The 22,675-nt window shown below is 51.8% G+C and overlaps 3 protein-coding genes; 1 reads left to right on the top strand and 2 right to left on the bottom strand.

The window, feature by feature from the left end:
* Positions 1–4,361: 4,361 nt before the first annotated feature.
* CHC_T00007620001 (hypothetical protein) lies at positions 4,362–4,583 on the bottom strand. The gene has a single exon (XM_005711849.1). The coding sequence runs from the start codon at positions 4,581–4,583 to the stop codon at positions 4,362–4,364; it is 222 nt and encodes a 73-aa protein (XP_005711906.1).
* Positions 4,584–11,218: 6,635 nt separating this feature from the next.
* On the top strand, positions 11,219–13,364 carry CHC_T00007621001 (hypothetical protein). XM_005711850.1 is given in 2 exon segments: positions 11,219–13,102; positions 13,103–13,364. 1 exon segment carries the CDS (start codon positions 11,219–11,221, stop codon positions 13,100–13,102), a length of 1,884 nt encoding a protein of 627 aa, XP_005711907.1. The 3' UTR covers positions 13,103–13,364.
* A 795-nt stretch (positions 13,365–14,159) lies between these two features.
* CHC_T00007622001 (hypothetical protein) lies at positions 14,160–16,157 on the bottom strand. XM_005711851.1 is given in 4 exon segments: positions 14,160–14,308; positions 14,309–15,558; positions 15,685–16,075; positions 16,076–16,157. 2 exon segments carry the CDS (start codon positions 16,073–16,075, stop codon positions 14,309–14,311), a joined length of 1,641 nt encoding a protein of 546 aa, XP_005711908.1. The 5' UTR covers positions 16,076–16,157; the 3' UTR covers positions 14,160–14,308.
* Positions 16,158–22,675: the final 6,518 nt, after the last annotated feature.

Genomic DNA, 22,675 nt, shown 5'->3' on the forward strand with positions numbered 1-22,675 from the left:
TGCAACGCTGCACTTTCCGCTTTGTATACAGTGTCTGAATCACTAATTGCAGATGTTCGGAGAGCCCTTGACGCGATGTGCTCAGACCAAAAGGACTTTGGGCGCCCGTTGCTAAATGATGGTACACTACGCTACCGATACGAACGGACACATCCGATAAATCGCTACCCTGAACGTATTCGGCAGAGAGTGGAGGCTCACCTCGATATTGTCTTAAGGGCAGACCCGTCGGGCTCCACGGGTGCTAACGTTTGTCGCGTTTATTCTCCTGAGATTAATACTCAGGAGAAGCTCCGAGAGGTCTTGCGGAAAGCCCTTCGCTGTGATGATGAATCTACCATCTCAGAAGTATCGTCCAGCACGTTACAGCGCATGGTGAAAGATTATTTAAAACAGCGAAACTGCGTCATAAGTTTCTCGCAGTCCGATCACAACGCATGTCCAAACTGCAAAACAATGCACTACGCCGTACTACAGTACCACCATGAGGCAGCCGTCATGAAAAGTGAGCTGGACGACTTGCGTCAGCGAACGCTGGAACTATCAGAGGCGGAAAGTAGACGATTAGAGTTATTGTCTGAAACCATTGTGGAAAAAAGATTTCAAGAGGACGAGTGCGTCCAGGAGCTGAGAAGACACAATAGCCGGGATGGACGCATTCGAGACACTGTCAAAAAGCTTACAGACCACTTTCGGAAAGTAGAGAACAAATATCGAGCTATACGTTCGAGTCATGCGTCAAATCAGGAGTTTCCTGACCCAGTGGGTTGGAACCTGTTCCCGGACCGTGCAATTATGATGCATCAGGATGACATGAGCAAAGTCGATTTGCCTCATTTCTTCGTGTCTGCCTCCTCTGATATCACGAGGTGGAGATTCGATGTCAACGGGCACGTCAGCGCTGTGACCAACGACGCCATAGTCCTCTCCCACGAGCAGGGAACAGGTCCCAAGAACGCGTCTGCTATCATTGAGGAAATACTGCTAACACATCTGCTTTGTTGTCGTGGAGAGTCAATTAAAATTATAATCTCCGATAATGCGGCAGTTGGGAAAAATTGGATGACGACAGTTGCTCTTCCGCAATATATGGTGGACCAAGGCCTCGCTGAGATTGTTTTGGTAATCTTTCTAGAGAATAATCACGGCAAGTACCTCGCGGACATGCTTTTTGGACAATTTCAAAGCCGCAAGAGACGGGAGGTCATACTAGGCGTTGATGACATGTTAAATGGCTTTGAATGCATCAATCGGAAAAGCGGCAAAGTCAAAGGCTTTGCAGTGAATCCCCTCAGCAGCATTAACTTTACAGAAGTGTTTGCCTCACTGGGCTACGCAACCAAGCCACCACCTGATTTTGGCTTTTTGAGACGCAACATCCACTTTGCCGCAGCATGTAAGCCAGGGGTTAAAAGTCGCTTACCAGTAGATTTGAGGGAACTCTTTGCATCTGCGTTACCTGATGATGCCGGTATGGTGCGTATCTCTACTGAACCTCCTGGACTTCATGCACAGAGCCAGCTGGCTTTCGAAGACCGATACTGCGATGTGCCGGCTGCGGACCTACAGGACTCTAGAGCTAAAGAAGCTGGTCATGGAGTTAGTCTAAGCGCTGGCGACGGATATGTTGACCCTGTAGTTATCCCTTTTGACCGACAATATTCTCCAAGTGGACCGGGTGTGGTGTCAACTCGGACAGCTGAGCACGTGGGGTTTAATGGGATAGAGTTTCGGAATCTTACAGCATGCCCTGAGATGCGGGACACTTCCAAACCGTTAATTCGTAGGGCATGGCCTCACGGGCTTTTAGAATTGCGGTCAGGGCACACGAGGTCAGATGAACCCATTGGTGAATCGCACAGTGTTAAGTGTGCTCCGCTGAACTGGATTGTTAGGAAACCGGTGATACACTTTTCCAATTCCGAGCTTGACTGGAAAGCGCGCTATCCTCCACGTAACCTACTGAATGCGAAGTTTCGAAAGGGTCCACGAGACCCTGATCCATGGGTCCCAACTGCGACGTATGCAGAACCTCCCTTTCCCATTATCGAGGGAACATCGGCTTGCAACGCAATGGCTGCTCTCGCATCTGAGTACAGTGATATTAATACATCAGTACACGTCCTACATGCGCTAAAGGCCGTTTATCGCGACATGGGGGATCGTGATGCTCATTTCGATAATTGGCTGCAGAGAAGAGCGACTACACCAAGTGCAAGGGCTTTGAGATGCTACATGGACGAGATGAAAATTTGGGCTGAAAGAGAGTACGGAAGTCCGAGAGGGGCGAGGACATTGCGCCAAGTTTTCAAGGAGGACGAGGCCATTCTCAACAAAGTTGCTGACATTTTGGCCAGCCATACAGTCTCAAAAGCAGTAGAAAGAAATCTAAAGGGCAAGACTCTCACAATGCTGTTTGAAGAGGTAGAGAACACTCCGGGGGCCCTTGATAGATTTTACCACCTTGTCACGAAGGACCAAGAAAGATACTCTCGAGACCTGAAAAAATTCAGAGCGGCGCAAAGGCAGTTCGACGCTGACCATGGATTGCTTCCTATTGAGTAGTACCTCATTTGAGGAATGTACATATCTTCAGCAGAGTAGAAAAATTCAAGGTGACTTGAACTGCATTGCTATGACGGACGAGGGACTAGAACAACGATGACTTCGCGACTTTCTTGGTTGATACTTTGTGCTCGAAAGGACTGAGGACCCCTCCTCTCAATTATGCGGATTGCGTAATGCAATGGCCCACGGCGAGAAAATCATTTCCAAGTAGCCTCTGCATTCCAATTGCAAAAAACATATCTCCCTCGCCACCCCCTAGCCGTCCCTGATCCCGACCTCAGCGACCTCCTTCTAGAATCCCGCCGTCCCCGCCGGAGTCCCAAATCCATACACCACCCGACCTCCTATGCCACACGAATCCGTAATATGTTCCCATGCGCAAACAGCGCAACAAGCTTCACACCAGGTCCAATCACCCCTGAAGGAACTACATCAATCTCTTTTGCATGCGAGAAACACTCCAGTTTCGCGTAACGTGGCATGAACGGGATTCAGACGGATTAAATGAGGTGCGACGATGAAATAAATGGCGTGAAGCGACGGAATAGGGAGGGCATAGCATCAAAAAAGAAGAGGGCAACGCGTCCTGGCGCGCGCCAAGACACTTTTGGACCTGCGCCGCGCGGCGCAGGTCCAAAATTGCTCGCGGACGATGTAGAGGTCTCCCTCCTGCGATTTTCGAACTTTCGAAAGCGCGACGGTGAGAGCTTTAGAGCTTTAGAGCGCTATGAATTCATGGCGTCACAGAGAGAAGAGTCGGATGGGGAGGAGGATTCATCCTAGACATGTGACAATGGAAGGGAAAGCGTGAAGCGGCGGGAAAGGGAGGGCACGATGAGAAAGAGATGGGCTGGGGCGCGTTCGAGAGTTGGCGCTTCCTGATGAATATGAAATTCGCCTACGCAGAGAGACCCCAATGAAATACGGAATGGGGCTGCGCGGTTCTGGAGCATTTCCGCCTCCCTGCGGGGCAGATTCGGAAATCGTGTTGAGTGTTTGTTGCACAGGCTTCACGTACGCATTAGTTGTGATATTTTGCGTATCGATCAGCCAATTAAATGAGCGTTAAACTGTAAAAAATCCACAGCAGTCGATGTGGAGCTATTTGATTGGTTTTGAAGTGGATCTCAAAAACGTGGGGCGAAGCGGCGCCCATCTTTTTGTAGTGAAGCTTACTTATCTAATGGCTGTGTGATGCTTCGGAAAGAACTGCCCCACCGGTGAGAACCAAATGAAGTACATTCCCCTCGTACTCACCGTCGCATCCTTGTACTCACACTCGTACTCTCCCTCGTATCGCACCCTCAGTCGTAGTCGCACGCTCACTCCAAACCTATCTCGCGACCTTCTCCCTCGCCACTCTGTCTGCACTCCTTCCCTCTCACCTCCACCGTGGACAAAGACAGACTGCCGGCGCTGTCCTCTCTGCTCACGGACAGCACGCGCTCCCCACGCGACCGCGAGCAGCGCGATCCCGGAGAGAACATACGCGCCGGCGGCAGCGGTGCTGCGGCGGATGATTGGCTCGACAGCCGCGAGCGACGTTCTCCTGCGGCTGCTGCTGCTGCTGAGCAGCGAATCGCACTGCTCTAGCACTGTCTGCGCTTGTGAACCTGTCGGAGGACGAGGAGCCGGCGGCTCTGAAGCACGCGGACGCGGTGCGGCTCGCAGCGCAGGTGGTCCTGGACGCGGACGTCGTCGCGCTGCACGCGGCGCTGCTGTCCAACCTGACGCGCTTCGCGCCGGGCGTGGACGAAGCGGAGGGCGCGGACGGGTTTCGAGAGAGGGGCACGCTACTCGTGCTCGTGGAGAGGGTACCGAGTATTCCGAATGTGCTGCGGCTGTCGAATGCGTGCGCAAGCTAGGAGGGGAGGGACGTCCTGTTGGTCGAGGGAAGGCAGGCGGAGAGACAGCTGTTGACGAGGTTGCTGAGATTGCTGGAGGCGGGGGAGGCAGAGAAGAGGCTGGCGGGGGCGAGCTGGGTGCGGAACTGCGCGATGGCGGACGAGTGCCATGATGTGTTGGTGGGGGTACGGCGGCGGTCGCAATGTGCTTGGGGAGGTCAAACTTTGTGGGACGGGAGGAGATGGCCGAGATTCGCGCCTGGTTGGTCGAGGAAGTGTTGTTGTTGTGTAAGAGCCGGGCGGGGAAGGACGCTCTCACGGATGGCGGGGCCGTCGACGTTCTGGAGGGATGGAAGGGGGAAGAGCATCAGGGATGGCGGGGCCGTCGACGTTCTGGAGGGATGGAAGGGGGAAGAGCATCAGGGATGGCGGGGACGTCGACGTTCTGGAGGGATGGAAGGGGGAAGAGCATGCACGCCGTAGTGGGCATTCTGGATCGGCGGGAGACACTGGTAATCTCGAGGCAAATACTGCATCGATGCACATTTTGGTGGGATGCCGTTTCGGTCGACCAATAGAACGTGCACAACTGGATTGTCAAGGGTAATCAAACAAAGACTATCCGAACCAAATTCTTGATATTTGGTTCCGATTTTTAGATCGACACCAAAAATTTGATGATTTGGTTGCACCGGTGGGGATTTCAATCGACATCAAATCATCAAATTTTGGTTGTTTGGGTATTTGATTCTACCGGTGGGGATGCTTTTACATTGGCGCTCTGAGAGAGCAATTGAATTTATATATGGGCAAGGTACATCAACTATTTCGAGCATCTGTGCACCTCCGTCGCTTGGATCCATGTTCTGCGATTATCGCTAACATTTGATGTCAAATGTTAGCGATAATGCATGTCAACATGCATCTACGGACTCTATCTTTGTTCAGTACTGTCCAACTCTCGTTTGTGCGAGCTCTTGCAGTTGATCGAGTCAATTTCTGATCGGTTAACATCAAGCGAAAGAAAAAGGGCGAGGTTTAAGAGGTCGCGCACTCCCGAAGGCGACTAAGTTTCATTCGTGATGTCAACTATGAGCTATAAATATTGATCATCAGCGCAATGTACACCGCTCAGTTGTGGCGGGCATCATGTCTTGAGCTGGTTACCATCTTTACTCGTATGATTTCATATGAGTGAAGATGGAAGCCAGCCCTGCCAAAAGACGGAGTGGGCTACCGCTCCGTCGGGGTTCCCCGCAAGTAATTAAATCCGATCCGCGCATGCACAGTGGGCATGCTCGGTCATGGCCCATGAGCACAAATTTACGCGGTCTTGTAAGCATCTCTTCCCGTAATCGGCGGACGTCGCTCTTTGGAGAAGCTCGGAATGCGCCGCAGTGTTATCATTCTTTTGACTTGATCTGCTGGTACCAATGCCACAACTAACTGAAGTTCTTTTTCCGCTTCTTTTTGCTCAATGCGTCGCTCTTGATCAGCTCTTAGTTCTACGACAACAACTCGACCGCTTAGCCGATACACTACAGCAAGGGAGCGATATATTCGACACATATGGTCTTCGCCCCCTTTTCTGATTTCTCTTACCCTTCCACAAGGCTTAGTTTTCTTCGACGTCTGGAACTGAGCCAAAAGACATGAATTAATTTTTCTGAGTGACACAAAGTATGAACAGGGACTAAAAGAGAGCGTCTTTTGGGGGCTTTTCGGGTCAAGGTGCCAAAGTCTCATCGAGAAAGGTCCTTCAGGATCTATCCATCGCTGTGGAACGTAAGGACGAAATCGAATCTCGTTTGGTCATGGGCGCTTTGAGGTTTGATCTTCCTTGTGTTCTAGGACCAATGATTCCGGTGTCGGGCAAATCTAGACCACTCTACTCTTGAACACATTTTCTAGGTCTTCAATTCTCGCCCCGAAAGAGGAATATGGTACACGTTCCCGATCAACAGTGAGAAACTATCTACTACCCGGAAGCGCAAAAGCAACTGCGGAGGAAACGTTTGGAGCATGCTCTCCCTTGAAAACAAGCCACCAGAGAAGGATAGGGGAAAATCCCCCCCGCCCACCGCACCACCAATAGCAGTCGTCTGCCTCTTGGTAACATTCGTTTGCTCGATTGCAATAGCTAGCGGCAATCGACCACTCGAAAAATTCGTTGCATGTGATGCTTCCTGGTAGACGCGACAATCGTCATGTCTAAAGACGCAAGTGCTGCGATACAATTAAAAGCAATAAGACTCGCTTTTTTCTGGCAGGTACTTGTGGTTATGTGAGTGAAATGGACCGATTTGGGAAGGATACCGGGCTTCGAAGAGAACGGAAATGGAAAGAGCAAGATTTGCGAACGGGAAAGTAGACTGCTAAGGATATCTGTCTCAAGGAAAGTTCCAGCGCATCTCTTGATACGATTTCTTGCCATGGACAGCCCGAATTGCTTCAAAAGTATGCATGGTCGACCGCAATCTCTGTTCGCGTTCCTCATGCTCTCTTCTGTTGACAATACCGAATTTCTTCCAGTGAGAGTAAGTGACACTTCCTTCATGAAAGCGGTGGCTGTAATTTTTTCACGACGGCACTGGTCTAAGTAAACTCCAGAATACATCCCGAATTCAATATCCGGCTGCTCGTCAAATAGAGAGCACACTATCAAGAAGTTATCATCGTTGAGGGCCAGTTCAATCATTCGTTCCAGTTTTCTTTTTTGAGTATAGTCATGCTCCGATCCGTGCCCAGACTCTGCGTGAGCAGCTTCAGTTTCTGAAGCGTCGTTCGGATCCACAATTCTGGCAGCAGCATCCGTGCTGTTATTTGGAAGGGAAGTATGCTCAACTTCACGTTGCTCATCATTGACCTCTTGAGGTGAGCGACTGGGTTCTGCACGGATGGCTCTGGAGCGGTCCGAAAGCGAAATGCTACAGTTCGCACATAAGTCGCCCCGTGGCGTCTCTGTTTCAGGTTCAGAAGATCTTGAATGACTCTCCGACGTTGACCTATTTGTGGCCCTGACCACAGGATTGTAGGTCTCCATAATACTCTTGCATATTTCTGTGGTATAACCCCAAACGCAAATTAGATTAGGATTGGATCAGGGACAGTAAGGCAACGAGCCTTACAGCCATGCGCGCACACACGTGTCCTCCACGTGTACGGGACGCGTACTACACGTGGACTGTCAGCCCCGCCGGCTGACAGCGCTACAGTGTCGGTAGACCGGCACTACTGTAGAGTTATGATAGACTACGATGTACATTAAATATGAGCGGACCGCCGGCGGTGGAGGACGACAAGCACGGACTTGTCAAGGATCCTCCACCTTGGTCCGCCCGCTTACTTTTAGGTACTTCCGTCCGTTTTACCTAGAAGTAGCACCGCGCGCGGGTTGAGGACGCGCGTAGCACGCCCACGACCGGCTCCGCCTCCGCCCGTCGGTACTGGATCGTCACCCAGTACCGCTCCGGGGCGTCGAGGCGTAGAACCGCTCGCGCGTGCGCGCGTCCTCCCCGATCCCGCTCTACCACCGCTACCTCGAGCCCGTGCTCGGTACCGTGGGTGGGCCGTGCTTCTGTCTTCCCGCCGATCAGGGTCTTTCCGAACTGTCAGTACTCACCCCCCTCGTCGTTGGGGGTGATTATACTACAATTTCGTATGCCTCCATTTCAGTATTTGTTGTAAGAGCGTTCACAGACCACGCAGATTTGATCCACTCACTGACATCCGCCATCTCAGTCATACGTTTAGTGGCAGAGGGCAGGCGGCAGCCACTGTATTTCTTCGATCTCTTTGCAAGGGTCGGATATGGAGGTGTAAGAAGACCTTGGTCGTGACTAGAAATGTTATTGTGACGCAAGTGTCCCCCTTCCATGTAGAAAGAGCGCATTTTCATGCATCGCTCAGTTCTTCCGAGGCGATATGGCTTTTTTAAGAGACGTTCAAATATTTCAACGAGCGGTCCTGTTGACCTTGAAGTGGAGATATGATCGCTGCTGTTACCTCGGACACAAAATGCGTGCAGATAATCCTCATAAAGTCGCTTCTTCAAAATTTCTCTTTGACGAATGTAATCTCTTTGCTGTTGGGCTCGCTGTACTCTCTGCCGGGACTGCGAAGATCGAATTGAGAAACGACCACGGCCATCTCGTCGCACAACTGGGCGACATATATCTCGAGGGAGAACGACTGGAACAGAAACTAACTGTGCTTCGGTGTTAGAACGATCGGAACGCGAAGAACTACCTTCCTCCGGCCCTGACATTGAAAAGTATGCGGAGAGGAATGATGCATAGAAAGTCGTCAGAAACAGATAGAACTGTTGAATGTCTTTGACGATTGGTGTCATCGTACCGAAATCACAGGAGCAGTGCAGATATGGAAATAAAAGGGCGATGAAGGGGGCGTAATGATGAGGCATAAAGCGATTTTCAAAACTTCAAACTGAAGGATCAGTGTTGCGTAACATTGTTAAGAATAATATAAGAGAATGGAGGGCGTGAATTCGCTGGGGAGAGCAATAGGGAACAACAACTTAGCATATTTTGGGATCACTGTGGACATGCTCAATGAATAGAAAAATAATGTACCTGTACATGCATTCCGGTGCAGCTTCTGTACTCGGTGCCCGGGATCCCCGTGTTGATACACAGAAACATAGTCCTATCTCACTAATACTCCTAGGAGTATTAGTGTCAGGGCTTGAGAAAGCCGCCAACGAAGATGAGAGAAATGCGATTCTTGTCACCGGGGTGAGATCCTGGGATTTGAAGCACTGGATGCAATCCCTAGATCTGTCTCGGCGGCTAGATAGAAAAGCGCGGTGCAACTCATCAATGGGATTTTATAGGGCCTCGTCTGGATCGGGATCGAACGCCCCGGAAAGGATGGCTATGTGAAGAATTAGTACGAATTCCAATAGTTTCGCAAGTTTCGCTGGGACACCTGTCTAACTTTCTCCACAAGTTGCAGACATTTTTGTGTGAAAAGCCAGGACTTCGTAAGAAATACAAACAGTTTCGGGAAAATAAATTGTGGAAAGGGACACATTACAGTGATAGTGGAATGCATGATCACCCCATCCTGGAACAGAGTAATACATTCCACTTCTTGCAACCAATAAAATTTGATGGGGAGAAATAGCCTTTCATTCCCGTTTATCCAGAAAAAATGCAGCATACATACCCACCGTGACAAACTGATCACGGTGCAACAGTCTGTTTTGTCACCGGTGTTTTTCTGCCAAACCTAGAATTCTCATGAAGCGCACTCTGTCAGCTAAGCCCCATCTGGATACAGTAACCTTACATAGCCAGCGCCGCCGGTCGTCACCCTTGTTGGACACCGTCATAATAAACCGCATGTATCTTACATGGTACAAGTAGCATCGCGTATGGCTGAGCGCCATACGCTTGCAACAACAATGCACGCTTTGCTTTTGCTTTGCTTTTTGTTGGATAAAAAAAACTTTATCACTACTACAGATACCGTGCACATCCCTCTCCTCCTGTCTCCTGGCCAGGGGGCACTCCCTGTGGTGCAAGATCGATGCCTCCGTTTACTGATGCCTATCGTGTGCCCGCGGGGCAAGGGGTCAAGGGTCAAGCATGCCCGCCCAACACTGGTCTCTACCTTATAAGGGAATGGGAGGGATCAGTGAGATGGCGGTGAATTTTTGTTTTTTGTTGGATAAAGATGATCTAATTGCGCTGTCATGCGTGTGCTACGTGTGCACGTATGGCTCTCATGACACTCCCTTTTACCACACTTTTCTGAGATGCATACACGTGTCAAAAGTGGTGGGACAAGCGGTTTTTGACCTGCAATGCACTATTGACGGTTTGCACTGCACTACTCACAACTGCACTATTGAGGAGGAACTCTCCGTAAAATTCCAAGATCGTAAAATTCCAAGATCAGTCGCGGGCGCGGCGGTGGCGCTGCGGCATTCATACAGGTACAGTAGTGTTACAGGTGCCGTCCGCTCCCCAATCAAAGTGCAGAGTCAAAGTGCCTCCCCATGCCGCCCTCCCGCTCTCCTCCTCTCCGCCCCTTCCTCCATGGCCTGCGACGTCGCCACCCTGACCGCCATCCGCGCGCGCTGGCTCCCGCGCCAGCTCCTCCTGCTCCCGCCGTTGCCGTACCTCGAGCTCCACCTCACGCCCGGCGGAGTCCCCGCGCTCTCCTCCGCCGCGCAAGCCCGCACCACCGACCCCGTCTTCCGCTCCTTCACGCACACCGCCGCCCTCCCGCACGCGTGCGGCCCGGTCGACGCCGTCTTCGTCGTGCGCGACGCCGCCAGCGCCGACGCCCGCATCGGCACGGCCCGCATCTCGCTCGACGCCGCCCACGTCGAGGGCTGGTTCCCGCTATCCGACACAGGCGCCGAGCTCTACGTCGTCCTCACCCGCCCGTCCTACTGCGCACACCGCTGGTCCGACTGCCCCCGCGCCCCGCCCGCCCCCATGCATCGCCGCAAGTCCTTCCCGCGCCCCGCCGCGGGGGAGCTGCGCACCGTGTCGAAGGAGGTCGGCATGCTGTTCCGAGAGGGCGAAATGCGCGTGTCCGTCGAAGCCTTGGACGTCCCCGTCGGCGCGAAGGAGGCCTCCGTCACCCTGCAAATCGGTGATCAGCTCCTGTGGGGCGTCGAGACCCAGGATTCGGCAAAGGCGTGGAGGAAGCGTGTCGCGAGGGAGGGCAGGGAGGACGACGACGCCCCGCGACCCGTTGCCCGCGCCGCTTCTGCAGCCCACGATGTCGTGCGCAAGGCCGCTGAGAGCCACAAGGTCGGCGCGGCCGTCATTATGGTCACAGGAAAGTCGGAGAGGGTACTGGGGAAGATTACTGGCGCGCGTAATGGGGGGAACAATCTCGCCGCCGACAAGTTGCACCATCTCTTTGCAGCGGCGGGGTCGTATGCGAATACCCTTGGGCGGGATAAAGTTACTGCGGAAGCCCACGCGGCTAAGATTGGGGCGCAGTCTGAGCCGCCGTCGGAGGAGGAGAAGGGAAAGGTCGCGCCTGAGAAGCCTGAAACGAATGGGGCGAATGATAGATGGGAAGAGGTGCTATTGCGAAAAGAGGAACATGGACAAGGTGAAGGAGGGGAAGGTGGAGAAGGGGACCTCGAAGGGCCCGAGCAATCGACGGGGATTACCGCGTTTTTGCAGAGCACAAGCGAGCTTGTGGAAAGCGCATACGTCGGCTCAGACTGTGAGTTGGCCCCATCTGTGGAGGAGGGAGAGGAAGATGATAGTGACGACGAGGACGAGGACGAGGACGAAGAAGAAAAAGAAGAAAAAGAAAGAGAAGATGGAGAAGGAGAGGCTGATCAACTTGCCACAAAGTCTGAAAAGGAAGCCCCCACCAAGCAACTAACTGCCGAGAGCGCGGCCCAGGATCTGAAGCGCCACGTCCATTTTGGCTCGTTCCGATTCGCCGTCATGCACGGTATCGCACCGCGCATGATGTATATCAAGCTTGTGGACAATGCGGCCCCGCTGCCAGCTCCGCTCGGGCTCTTTCAGGAGCATCATATCAGGATTCCGAAGCTAGCGGACTTGAACTGCACATGTCAAAAGCAATGCAAGACCCATGTTTTTCGACTGCGCTTGAATGGTTTGGAGTATGGGAGGGTCACGTTGTCGCTCCGCATCGAATACACCCATTGGAAGCCCTTGGCGACATCTACAGATGTTACCAACCGCTTCCTGGAAATATTCTCCCGCACAGACAAGCTCCCTGGCTTGATTCACAGCCGCTTTCCAAAAGCTTCCACGTATCGGTATTTGTTGGTAGGCGGGCTTTTCACGCAGCACTATCCCACATACTTTGAGAAGAACATTCGCTATCTCAAGGAGAAACTAGGGTTTCGCAATGTGGAGGAAGTGCCAATTCACACGGAAGGGAGCATCCAGAGAAATGCACGCGATATTCACGAGGCGATCATGAAATGTAAACCGAAACCAAAGTCAGTGATTTTAATCGGTCATTCGAAGGGAGGCGTTGATGCAGCGGAAGTAGTGAAAAGGTTTCCAGACGTTGTGCCGTTCTTGCATGGAATCTTGTCCTTTCAGGCGCCTTTCGGGGGAACATATCTCGTAGACTTCGTTTCGAAAAGCAGGATTGCGGCGCACACCATCGCGGGGGCGATTGAAAAGTTGGCGCGCGGCGATGAAGCAGCCTTTGCCGACATGGGATATAGTTCGCGCTTTCGGTCTTTGGGAATCTATCGGAAACCCCTTGATACAGGAACTGAATCGTCCCATTCAGACAGAGACTCGGACGCCGCTGTGGAGTCTTCCGATTGTCCTCCATTTGCAACTCGGTCCACTGACGGAATGCATGCAGTGCACGAGGAAAGTCTCGACTATCTTCGATCCGTTCCAATGGTCGCATTCGCAAGCAGGGCTTCATTTGATGTCCTCAAGATTCGGAGCGCGGCAACTGCGGCTGGTGTAGCGACTATGGCACCAGCAGCTCAAGTGATCGCTCAACATACGGGCTACTCGTGCGATGGGTTGGTCACAGCGCACGACGCGAGGTTTCCCTTCGCCGACAATGTCATGTTGGATGACATGATGCATACTGAACCTGCCTTGTATGTCAAGGGCACAAACTACCCGCCAGGACAGCTAACCGCGTCCGGGTTGTTGCTTTTGTTTGAACGAGCAGCAAGAGACGGATGAGCGCGGCAGGATGGTTGCGACAAAGATCTGTAAGATAGCCTTGTTTTAGCGGCTAATTTTAATGCCATCAAAGGACGTCTTCCCCAGCAGTGTGCGCCGACTCGCTTGTGATTCTCCCAAGAAATGACTTATCACTGAATGGCACTGCAGTGAAGGAATGCACATAGTCTAGATTGTCAAGATGACAAGAGTGTCATGTCTGAAATGACGTCACATTTCAACTTAAAAATTAAGATAGCTACAACTGCTTGCAACAGTTCTGTCTTCTGTGCGTTCCACAGATGAGTTGCGAAGTCGGGCAGACCGGAAACGCCCACTCTCCGAAAGTTGTTTCTCCAGATGTGTCCCAATTAGTCGATCAATAGCTTTCTTTTATGTCAAAAATTGGAGAGCTGCCGAGTTCTCCTAAACCATTTATATTTTCGGCAGAAAGCACACCAAATTCTCATTTTTCAGAGTGTTCAGAGACGAGAATGATATTCGAAAGTAGTAATGGATCGCTTGGTTGAAGTACAAACGCACAAAAAGAGACGTATAAGTTTCGATGTTGAAAACGCCTTATTTTACGGACAACGTTATTAATTGAAATTCAGAAGTCATTTTTGGACACCGCTTTCTTACCGTACCTGTCCTCTGCAATAACATCTTGCAGAACACTGGAAGTTTTGGGGACATTGAAAGACTAAGAATGTATTGCAGATTAAATACCCAGTTGCTTTTTTGGACTGGCGCTTTTGGTTTCGAAGCCTCTTTACAAGCGGTTTAAGGTCGTTTAAAGATGCTTCTTTTCCAACCATTTCCAAAAAAGTCGGGAAGAACATGAAGTTCTTATTTATCCCTTTCTTTCCACATATTAGAAGTCAAGTAAGGTAGCGAGGGCATCTTTCTCCTTCTTGTCGGGAAAGCGCAAGTCATGAAAAAAGTATGTCGAAACGCGACTTCAGATGAGGACAACGGTCGATAGACACTTAACTAGTGGAAGTTGTTATTCTTTTCATACAGATGCATGTCTTGCATCAGATATCGTTCTCCAAGGAACGTGAAAAGTAAAACATTGTTCTGCCCAATTTCAGCTTTTCTCAGTCCCAAGGAACTCTGGAATGATATATTCTATTTACGTGATAGTCAGATGTACATGCGCTTTCAAAAATTGATGGTGTTAGCTGTACGACAACCTGCAATTTAGTAAGTACGCATCCCCTTAATTTACGGAGCCTCGTCATTCGCATCGCCGGCTTGCATGTCTCGTGGCTTTGGACCTCCAGCCGTCTTGGCCATGATGATCTGGTCAACTCGTAGAATGGTGGCCACTGCATCGGTCGCCAGCTTTATACCCCAATGTTTGACAATAAGCTGGTCAAAGACGGACGCCTCAACTGAATCCATTACAGCGCCCTCTTCGACATCAAGACCGGCCGTCGCCTTGCCTGCCGCGTGAGCGGCGACGAGTGTACTGATCATGTTTGTAGCATCTAAACCAGAAGTTTCAGCTAATACTCGCGGGATAACCTCGAGGGCCTCTGCATACTTTGAAATGCAGTATTGGTCAAGCCCTGGCCTCGTTTCGGCAAATTTCTGAAGCCTTCTTGAGAGCTCAAGCTCGCACGCTCCTGCTCCTGCAACAAATCGCGGATCTTTTGTCATGCCCTTAAAGACATTCACAGCGTCATCAATTGCTCTGTCGATGTCATCGAGGAGATTTTGAGTGGACGCGCGAAGTAAAATGGTAGCAAGACGCGACCCTTCTTTCTCCTGTCGGAACACCGTGCACTTTGTTGACCCAATTTCCTCGACCTGTACAAGGTCGCCACGTCCAATCTCATCAGTAGTTGGTGTTTGCATTTTAGCGAGTGCAATAGCTTTTGTCGTTCGAGCGACGCGGCGCAGGTCAAACTTGGACATGCATTTGATCGCCATGATCTTATACTTTTCAAGGAAATGCATAGCGACTTCGCCAAACTTCGGTGCAGCAATGACAGAAACGCCTGCTTCCGAAATGGCCTTGATCTTAGATTCCAGCATGGATTCTTCTGACTTCGTATAATTTGTAAACTCTTCGGCTGACTTAAGCAAAACTGTGCCTTTTGTCTCCGACTGTGACGCCTCAAAATCACAGGTATACACAGCAACACGGGCATCGCTCACCCTCTTTATTGTCCCCTCTGACCCTCGTAGTAAGACAGCGCCTTGGACGACTGTGGAATTGGTGATGGAGCCGCCCAGCATTTTTGCGACCCTGATATTTTCCACGCTGAACATGTTCGCGTTGGCTGGCATGACTGAGATGCATGCCTTAGCGATGAGAGGAGCGAGAGTGCCCTCCAAGCCATATTGCTTTGAAGCTATGCAAGACGTCAAGGCTTTCGAGACAGACTTGATGTCACGGATGTCCGACACTTTGTGGACGGCAAGTTCTTGCAAAATTCCTAGCGCTTCTTGGCCAGCACGCTCGTAGCCTACGATGAATCGCGGAAGAGCAGTAAACGAGTGATACAATTTGAATGTTAGATAACAAACCAAAGACTATTGGCGAACAGGAACAGTAAGTGTGCTTCTCACAAACCATACAAGTGCAAGCGTACCCTGGACGACCTCTGCCGTATTGAGCCCCATCCTGAGGAGATTCTCCGCCTGGTCTAATAGCTCACCCGCGAAGGCGACGACGAATCCAGTCCCGTCGCCCACTTCTCTCTCTTGTGCCTCGCTTGCCATGACAATGAGCTTCGCAGCCGGATGAACGACTTCGAGCTCGCGAACAATTGTGGCGGCGTCAGAAGTGACGAAGAGCTTGTTAAGATGGTTGACAATCATCTTGTTCATGCCGTTGGGTCCAAGCGAAGATCGGACGAGCGCAGAAAGCTGACGGCACGCATCGATGTTGCGCAGGACGGCATCATCGAGGCCGGATACTTGTTTGGTACCCTCTTTTAAGAGGCCAGAGAGGCCCTGATTGGGGACGTAACTTGGAGCCATCGCGCGGCGGGAAGACGAAGTAGTAAGCTTGCAGAGGGAAAGAGGTTGAGAAGATGTGTGTGATCTGGGTGTGGTGTGAAAGGAATGCGACGGCGAATATGTTGGACGGGGAGAAGAGGGAGAGAGTCCTGTGGTTGCGCGCCAAAAAGCGACCGTCGTAGCATGTATTTTGATAGAATTGAAGGGATCAAATTCCTTGATCTATCGATGTGCAGTTGATGTCGATATTTAATTTGACGATGCACGGACGAATTGGGCGACTCCTGAAATTCTAAAATCGCAAATTGTGTTGACCAAATCGGGATTTTGTGACACACAAACGGCGCGTTGTGCACACACAACGCGCCGCTTTCTCGGACGGGCGACCCCATGCTAGGTTAAATGTGTATCGCACAAATGTCAAAATGTGCGCGCGTGCAATCCAAATTTACTGTACACAGAGAAAGCGTCGGCCGCCGCCCGACCGACGAGACTCGACATCTACATCCTACCGAGCATGGCTCTGAATGAGAAGCAGCAATAGAATAGCCAATTGGTCATTCATTGTTCTGACGGTGGCTGCTAGCAGCCATAGTGCGATGAGTGTTTTCACCAGCTAGCACTAGCTGGTGAAAACACTCATCGCACTATCATGATTGAGCTTAGCTCACAGCACACACTGTAGTTAGAGCTCTGACGGCTTCATCGCCTGCGTCCGGCGAGTACAAAGCATGCGTACAGTAGGGGGACGCACATTGCAGTATGTGCGCAAGCATTTCCGTGGCAAAACTCATTTGTTGTGCAAAAGAGGCCCTTCGAACCATCAACGTTTATGGCCTGGTGAACTGCTGCATTCAGCTCAATTGTAATTTAGTCTGCTCAATAGAGAGCCATGTCACATCTTCAGAAAATCACTCAGCCCTTACCCGGTTTTCGGCGCGCTGAGACTAGCGAATCTAAAGCGCAGAACTATTGGTGTCTACTGTCTATCCGACTAGGAGTTTTCATAACATATACATCTGTGAAATTTATTTCTTTTCAACTTTGATGCACGGTTTCAATTTTTTCTTTGGTGGATTGACTGGTTTTAACTATTTTTCTGAAGTTAGAACCGAATAGAAGGCCATCAACGCATGTCAAAACTAGTGTCTAGGTGACAAATGACCTCATATGAGGCCATTTTTTAGGTGGGTTTTTGCAATTCAAATAATTGTAGAATTTTACGGCGACTGCAGTGTAGATATTGAAACTACCCTATTAAACGTTGGCAAACCAGAAAACATTCAATTCGGCATCGCAATCTTTCATCAGCAACACTTTTGTTTTCCTCTACCATAATTTTCTTCAAAATGGTCAGCGTTAATGATCCTCGAATTATTACAGGTAACCGCGTACACACTCGTGCGCGACTTCTCACCTCTCAGAGCAAATGTATTCGCATGTATGGATCAGCCTCGAAACCAACGAGTTGTTGCACACATTTTGTGATTTTATGGTAAAATAAGGTTCTACTAAGAAACTTAGTAGCACCTTACGCAGTACTGATTATTTTATGGCCTCATCCTCTTCAATGTCTTCCCTTTTTTAAATGATCTCTGCTACCTCAGCTTCTTCAAGCTTCGAGCGATGACAGGTACTTCCACTTAAGTAGCTCTCCTTGCAATGAACAGAGACGGAAGGCATCTCAAACCTTCACCAATCAAATCGAGACACTCTTGTCTGACGGAAATGGTGCCACACGAGTCCCGTTTCCCTCAGGGCAGTTCGCCCCACCGATATTTATTTCCTTTGACCCCGACCCTTCACCTGCTCCTCGCGCCCTTTGATCATTCACCTGATCTATCCTCAGGTTGAAGGTCCTGCCAATTTCTCCTTAAGCCAAATGCAGCTTTTTGTGAATAATACCGGGCCTGGTTCTGCATTTCGATTCGGCTACGCTTTCTTCCCTGCTCTTCACGCCCTTTCCGCATGCAACTGATTCATATCCCTGAAAGGGCACTGTCTGCAATTTACACACCTGGACACCTTGCTGGAATTGAATACGTCCAATTATCCCACGTTTTTATCTCACAAGTAGCTATGCTTACAGTTGCTGCAAGTTGAACTGTAAACGAGGTAGGATGAACTTAGTTGGAAATTGTGGTGTGATATGAGGAAAAGCGGTATGTCCAGTCACTACCAGAGTTTTCGGGGCCCTCTGTCCGTGGTAGCTCAGAGAGACCGCGAGAATCGCGGGTAGAGTCGCGGTCAGCGCGTGAAGGGGTACTCGGGATCGAGCAAATAGAAGGAGTGGGTGTGGCGGTCGCGTCGCGGACCGCTATCGACAGCGTCGAAGAAGAACAAAACAAGAAGGGAGAAGAAAGAAGGAAGGACAAGTGTAGCGTAGAAGCGTAGGAAATAGGGGAAGAAGTAAGGGAAAAACAAGAAAAATGATGACGACGAAGGGTGCTGGTACCAGACTTAGCCAACTAGATAGGAACCGTAGAGAATCCTACCAGAGATGGGGTCCGATCACCTGATGCCTCTTTACTGTAGCGCCTTCCGACACCCGACCTATATACGCCGAGCGCCGTCGTCGGCTACTAAATGGGTAATTAATAATTAATTGTCGTCATTAGAATGGACACTTGGCATTAGACGCGAATTAGCGTAGAAACTGCTGGGCACCACGTATGTATACGTGTCGTACACGTGTCGTACACGTATCATATCCGTGTCATACGACTGTCATACACGTGTGTCCACGTGTGGTACACGTGTGGCCACGTGTGGGACACGTGGGGTACTTTCCCAAGTGTGCGGGCACAGTACACGTGTCAAAGGCGGGGAGCGCGGCCTCACGACGGCGGTGGCCAGGCGTACAGTACAGGGTCACTGCACTACAGATTTGGTTGAAGTGAAGAGTTCCCGAACTTGTTTAACCCAGGTCCCTTTTATGGACTTTCTTCCCGTTCTAAACAAGACTAAATACGAATTTTCCTACTAGAGCCTTCTAGAAAACGGTAGATAGGACTTTGGTACAATTGATACGGCCGCTGCTATACCGAGAGGGCGTCGGAAGCCCGCCCGACTACTGTACAGTAGTCTCTGTTTATTTTCAACTGCTTGGCGGACGGTTTTGGTCGCAGTAAGAGGGGGCTGCGGAGAAAGAAAAGTTTTGTAAGACGCTTTCCTGACCAATCGTTTCGAATGTCTCATATTTATATCAACAAAACATCACTTTTGCTCTGTTGTAAAACTTTCGATGCCTGCAGCCTTAATTGCTCGCTGAGCTATGCGAACTGCACGCAAAAACGCAACATTGGCATCATGAGTGGACTCTATGATGTGTTCAATGGCAAGCACCCTAAGTTGCTCCTTTTGTTCCGGGAACAGGCACCCCATAGTCATCGCCCTCACCATCACTACAAAAAGAACCCTCATGATTCTCCAAAATCAAATCTTTAAGTTCGCGATCCGTAAACTGCTGATGGAAAGCGTCCTCACCTCCTGGATTAAGCAGATCCGCAATAACAATTCTTCGCCCCATGGGTACAAGTCCTTCTATATCTCTCTGAGGTTCCGTGGTCAATGATGAAACCGCAGCATCTAATAGTACCTGAGCAGATGCAAGAATTCCACTAAGCTTCTAACAATTTTCAATATTAGAATCCAGAAGCTCCATCCATGCCCTTTTAAACCTCCTCATCGCCGCTAACGAATCAACCTTGCAAATTTCCTCAACATCTGATTCGATGTTGTCCAGTGCCCTCTCCATATAACACTTCCTGTACCGTTCTTTTAGGTGGCAATACTACCTGCGTCAAATCGTTGCACATTGGAGGTGCGGTTGGGTGGAAGGGAGATGACTTTCACGTTGGTTAGAACTCGTAAATTATCTTTCGTCCCATCTGAACTGCAGTTATCCCTATGCAAAACAACGTTTCGCCAAGGGGTCTGTAGCATAAACACCCCCAGCGATAGGGGTGTATGCACAGTTCGACCGAGACCCTTGTCGATCGGGAAGACGGGGGTGAAGCGGGACACCAGCTAACGGCAGCGGGCAGCGGGCCAGGGTATCGGGGTAGAGCGGGACGGGGAGGACGCGGGCACGCGCGAGCGGTTCGACGCCTCGACGCCCCGGCGTGGTACTGGTTAACGATCCAGTACCGACGGGCGGAGCCGGAGCCGGCTCGTGGGCGTGGCGCGCGCGTCCCCAACCCGCGCTCGGTGCCGCTCTAAGGAAATTAGCGAGCATTACCTTAGAATAAGCCGGAAGTCGGACCTTGACGGTCGGTGAGTTGTCGCATAAACACCCCACACACGGCGGAGGGGGTGTTCGCGATGTTCGGCGGAAGACCCCGGATCGGCGTACCGAGGGTCTTGAACCAACCAACGCCACCGGAAGCGGGCCGGTAGCGGGTGGTAGAGCGTGGTCGGCGGGGACGCGCGCGTAGGCAAGCGGATCGACGCCTCGACGCCCCGGAGCAGTACCGGTTGACGATCCGGTACTGACGGGCGGAGGCGGATCGCAGCTCGCCGCGGTGTCGCGCGCGTCCACTACCCGCTCGGTGGTCACTACTCGCGAAACGGCGGTGTGAGTAGAGTGAGCTGGGTGGTCGACTGTCGGTGGAGGGTTGCCTGTCCTGGTCCCCTCCCCCGGCGGTCGCTCCCTATATTTATTGTACAAGTTAATTAACCGTCTACAGTACAGTACGGACTGTACTGTAGTCGGCTTACTGTAGACAGTGCGGGCCGGCCCGCACTGTAACGCTGTCAGCCGTCGGGGCTGACAGCACACGTGTGCTACACGTGGGGTACACGTGTGGGTGCTCGCGCGCTGTAAGTTCCGCGCGCGCACGCTGTAAGGTCCGTACCTTACAGCGTTAGATCTAATTCTAAATCTAATATGTAGTACAGTAGTCGGCGGTTATGCTACACGGCCCCCCCCTTAGGCGTGAACGTCCGCGTTCACGTGTGCGGGTAGGGGGGGGACGTCTCCGGTTCAGGCGAGTTCCGATTGCGCCCCTGTTTTTCTTCATCCCTTTCGCGCAGGGGAACCGTCCCCCTGCATCTTCACAAATGGTCTTCCCCATTTTGCCCTGCTCCGTGTTCGCCCAACTTCTTCCTCAGTCGGCGCACCCAGTTGGGCCGCGCCGTAGCGCCGATGCTCCCTTCTGACATCTCTGATGGGACCCGCCTTCCCCGCACCGCGCCACGTCCGGCATGTACTTCGTGAGTTTCGTCTTCCTTCCGTCCTTCCTTGTTCCCGCGTACGCTCCGGGTCTCGAGCCGTCTTCTCCCCGACTTTTCCTCCGGTCCCTTCCTTTCCCACGCGCAGCCAACACAGTACCTCGAAGATTGACCTCCTGAGGCGGGTTCGTTGAATTATCGCACGCGTAGGCTTCCCCTCCCCGCCGAGCGGTGGCCGTTCCCCCTCGTCGTGCTTGCGGCTCCCTTTCCTGCGTTGGCCTTCGGCGTGGCGCGCGCGCAGGGTGCAGTCCGTTCGATACCGTGCTAGTCTGCCGCGTGCGCGCGAGGTCGTCCAGCGATGCACGTGTGCATCAGCCGGTTGTCATTAATCAAATCGCCGAAAAAAATACACTTTCCCGCGAAAATAATTTTTGCCGAAAAATTCCACAGCAATGCTCATGATGGGCGCGCGGTCGGTCATGATCCTTTCCTCGGGCGCTGCGGGTGCGCATTCCCCCAGTTCATCGCCTCGGCCTCTCTGTCACGCTACGCACGGCTCTCCTCTCCCCGCATTCGTGAGGGTGCCGCCCCTCGCGGCTCGTCGGAGCGGGGTGGCATCGCCGATACCTCACATCGGACTCCAGGCTCGAGCGGGAAAGAGGAGGGGGAAGACAGCGTCGGGTTTTCGCGTGTGGCTCGGCAGAGGCGAGAGTCAAGCTCAATGGGAGTTTGACGAGCTCCCATTGGCCAGGTGGTCATTGCTACACTTGGGGAGCTCGTAGCGTCGTCCCTGAGGGGCTTATTTTAACGAGCCCCCGTGGGGCAGGTGGTCGAGAGCATGACCGAGGTGTTCATCACATCCTTCCTCCGTTTCCGCCGCGGCCTCCTTGAGGGCGTCGTAGTCGGGGGTAGAGAGTTCGCCTCTCTTCCGCGTGTCCTCGTGGCCTCCGGCGGCCGGGACACGGACCTAGAGCTCAACCAATTCTCTCCCTCGCGTCTATTTTGAGACCGTGCTTCCCTTCAATTCGGCCTCAGTTGTTTGCAGGGCGATCGAGATGCTCCCACGAAGGGGGCCGGCGATGATTGCCTCGCAGCGGTGCTAGCGGGCTTCCGGTATGATCGCCTCATCAGTTGCTTCCGATCGGCAGGTGCGACCTCGCGGGAGCGGGCGGGAGCCGTGGGAGGGGTCGCTGCGGTTTGTGACTCACCCCTCGCAGTTGTCTGTAGTCGGCGTGGTAATTCCCCTGAACGATCCATTCCACTCGCGCTCCTTTCCTCTGGCGATGTGACGAGTAGTTGACGCGTTAAGGTACACGGCGCGAGGGTACGCGGGGTTGTTCCCGGCGTTCCCTTTTTCTGATTGCAGCGATAGCGACGAGCGGATTGCCTCGTTCGCACACACGAGAGAGGTTGGCTGAAACTTTGGCGCCGCATCCGGTCGCGGGGATG

Source organism: Chondrus crispus, genomic scaffold, assembly GCF_000350225.1.
Source record: "Chondrus crispus Stackhouse genomic scaffold, scaffold_8, whole genome shotgun sequence".
In the NCBI taxonomy this organism is placed as follows: Eukaryota; Rhodophyta; class Florideophyceae; order Gigartinales; family Gigartinaceae; genus Chondrus; species Chondrus crispus.